General features: G+C 52.7%; 1 protein-coding gene across 1 annotated transcript in view; it reads right to left on the bottom strand.

The window, feature by feature from the left end:
* Positions 1 to 436: 436 nt before the first annotated feature.
* NOBOX (NOBOX oogenesis homeobox) overlaps positions 437 to 3,004 on the bottom strand; it is a 4,966-nt gene continuing 2,398 nt past the window's right edge. Inside the window, exons 5-8 of the mRNA XM_006139901.2 lie at positions 2,735 to 2,817; positions 2,305 to 2,536; positions 1,669 to 1,973; positions 437 to 976 (exon numbers count right to left, since the gene is read on the bottom strand). Of these exons, the coding sequence (XP_006139963.1) occupies positions 657 to 976; positions 1,669 to 1,973; positions 2,305 to 2,536; positions 2,735 to 2,817 (940 nt within the window). The 3' untranslated portion in view covers positions 437 to 656. The remainder of the gene's footprint in view (positions 977 to 1,668; positions 1,974 to 2,304; positions 2,537 to 2,734; positions 2,818 to 3,004) is intronic.

Genomic DNA, 3,004 nt, shown 5'->3' with positions numbered 1-3,004 from the left:
GCTTTGGGGGGGGACTCATAGATTGGAATACTGAAGACTTGACCCAAAATATCCTCATTCCTCCTCTGTGATCCTGTCTCTACAAGACCCAAATTCAGATTTGCTCAGGTGTCATCCTGGGTTTGAGAAGAGAACATGGTTTAATGACAAGGCCAGAGAAAAAGCACAAGATGCCCAATTGCTCTTTTTGTGGGATACACAGGGTCTTGGACTCAGAAGTTTCCAAGCTCCAAGTGCTGGTGCCCAATGGAGACCACCTGAGGACTCCACCCAGCAACTGGTGAGCTGAGTGGGAAGAAATGGAGATGGGACTCTTTACCAGTATGAGGGGGACATACACACCAGAGACAGCCAAGGCTAGAGCAGTTTACTGCGTATGGCAGACAATCAGGCTCATCTGTGTAGCTAACAAAGGAAACAATATAAACCCATACAACATCCAGAAGTAACACAGGTCATCCTCTTTGTTTTGGACCACCATATAAGGGTGGGAGAAAAGGGTTAGCCTTTCTTCTCAAATCAATGTCCAGCAAGAGAACCCCACTGTAGGTAAACATTGGACTCCTATCCCAGTCAGCAGAGTCCTCAGCCTCCCTCAACCCTTCAACCACTCTCCTGAGTGGGTACGAGGTGCTGTCCTGGCAAGCAGTCTCTCTTCAGTCTGTAGTCCCCACGTAGGGGACATGGCTGCTTTTGTCCTCCTCTCTGACTTCCTCCGGTGTTGAGGGTTGCTCCAGGGAAGTGGCTAGCTGCTCCCCTTGCACTGTGCTGGGTGAGGGCCTGGTTCCTATTCCGGGCACTCTGGGCAGCTGGGTTACACTGGGGGAAGGCTGCCTGCTCACACTCTGAGCACAGGGAGCCGGGAATAGGTCAGAGAAGTAGGCATCTCCACCCGGGACATGGCCCAGAGCTTGCGAGCAGAATGGACCAGGGAAGGACAGCTCTGGTAGGCAAGGGTCACTCCAGGGGACTGTACCTGTGGAGTCAAAGGGTAGAAGAATGATTGGACAGGACCAAGTATCAGCCATCATTCAATGTTTTCTGTAGCAGAGTCCCCTCTCCCTCCATTCAATCTAGGATGCTAGTGCAAGTCTAACCCCAGGCTCCCCCATCAAGACCAGATGTAGTCCTGGACTTGAACCCTGCAATTTGGTAACATCGACATAAGGTGGACCATGGGTTAGGCCAAGTGCTACCACCTGCAGGCAATGAGGAAAGCTGAATACCAGCTGGACCCGTCTATCCTCCCCTGCTGCTAGACTTTGGTCTGAATGAGAGGGTTGCTTCCAGGATTGCAGAGTCCAAGGAGACCATTTACTCCACGCCAAGTATTTTCACTAACATTGTAGCTCATTAACTCCCTCCATGACAGAAAACTATTATTCCCATTTCAGAATCCAGGAGACTGAGTCTCAGGAGAGCTACTACTGGCTGAGTTGGACTTCAGCCCTTGGGTTTCCTAATACCAAACTCGGAGCTCTCTTGTTGATTCTTATTTTGCTCTGCAGCCTCCAAGAAACTCAAGAAAAAGCTTAAGAGAATTAGGGGCAAGTGAAAGGGGTGGGCTCACCATTCAGGCCCCACTTCAGTCTCCCCTCCAGAAGACAAGGTTGTTCCTCCTCCCCTTCCTCAACCCTAAGAGGGGCCTTCTCTTTCAGTCCAACTCACCCAGATTCCCAGCAGGTGGCTGTAGTGGGATTTGCCCTGACAGGGGGCCTGGACAATAGCCCTGTGACATACCCCCACTGGGGCCACAAGGAAAAGCAAAGAGTGAGTCTTCTGGTGGGAGAAGCATCTGTGAGCTGGGCATGGGGAAGGGAAAGGGCGGCAGGTATGAGCACTGTGGTTGAGGGGCTTGGAAAAACTGGGTTTGGGGAGCCTGGGAGAATGGGAAGGGCCCCAGTGGGTTGCTCTGTTGATAATCCTGAGGTTCCAGCTCTTCCAAGTAGGAGCAGATGGGTGGTGGGCTAAAGCTGTGGGAACAGAGAAGTTTAGGGAGATGCAAGGGGCTTTGCCTTCCTCTTTCCATCTCCTCTCTCCAACTCCATGAGGGCCCCAGGTGCACAACCCATGGCTGCCTCTCCATTTCCTCGCTCTGCTTTGAGCTTCCCACTCTGTTCTGTTGCTATAATATCCTAGACCGTTCCCACCCAAAATTCACTTAGTCTTTCAATCCCCACCTTGTGCATACACTACTCTTTGCTCTTCTCAGGAAACCCTTTGCCCTCCCAGGCTCTATCTCTTCTCTTTCTATCTCCTCCCAAAATAACATGGGTGACTCCTCTCCCCCACAAAGGCTCTTACCTGGTGCCCCAGGACCCACAGGGGCCATCCTTGTAGATGCTGTCACTGCCTGGGGCATCCTTTGGCAGAGGCATCAGTTGAGGGGTGTGGACAGGGCCGAAAGGAAATGGAAGGCTGGCCCTTTGGACAGGTGGGGGGCTGAAGAGTGCTGGGGCCACTGCTCTTCCTGGAGCACCCTCACTATGTTGAGTTGGGGCTGGAGTCAGGTCAGATGTTAGCACCAGGGGTGATTCTAGTACAAGAAGGCACAGGAGGATGACTACCCATGAAAGTGGGGAGTTGACTCGGGGCTACTGAATGGTGGACACACACAATGTGCAGGTCCCCTCACCTCACCCCAAGACACTGCAGCTCACCTCCACCTCTATCATGCACACATCTTCAGCATTCACTATCTTCTTAGCTGCCCTTCTGCCCTGGAAAGGCTCACCTGGGGACTCCAGAGGGGGCTCCTGAGGGAAGGTACCAGGCCCTGCATCCACAGCCTCGGCGGGTGGGAGCTCGGCCGTAGAGCTGGAGGTAAGAAGAATGCATGGTAGCTTCCAAAGCCTCTAGATTTAGACCAGAGCCTCAGCACAGGCAAAGGGACCCTGGATTCCTAACTCTGCCTTTTGCAAGGCACTGGCAACTTCCCAGCTCAAGTCCCCTTTGATATTCACCACCAAACCCAGGACTCAGGCCAACCCTTCCAACACTCTTT

The sequence above is a fragment of the Tupaia chinensis genome, unplaced genomic scaffold, assembly GCF_000334495.1.
Source record: "Tupaia chinensis unplaced genomic scaffold, TupChi_1.0 Scaffold000010_1, whole genome shotgun sequence".
Classification (NCBI taxonomy): Eukaryota; Metazoa; Chordata; class Mammalia; order Scandentia; family Tupaiidae; genus Tupaia; species Tupaia belangeri.
The sequence above is the reverse complement of the archived record's forward strand: the minus strand, read 5'-3'. Positions and strand labels throughout refer to the sequence as shown.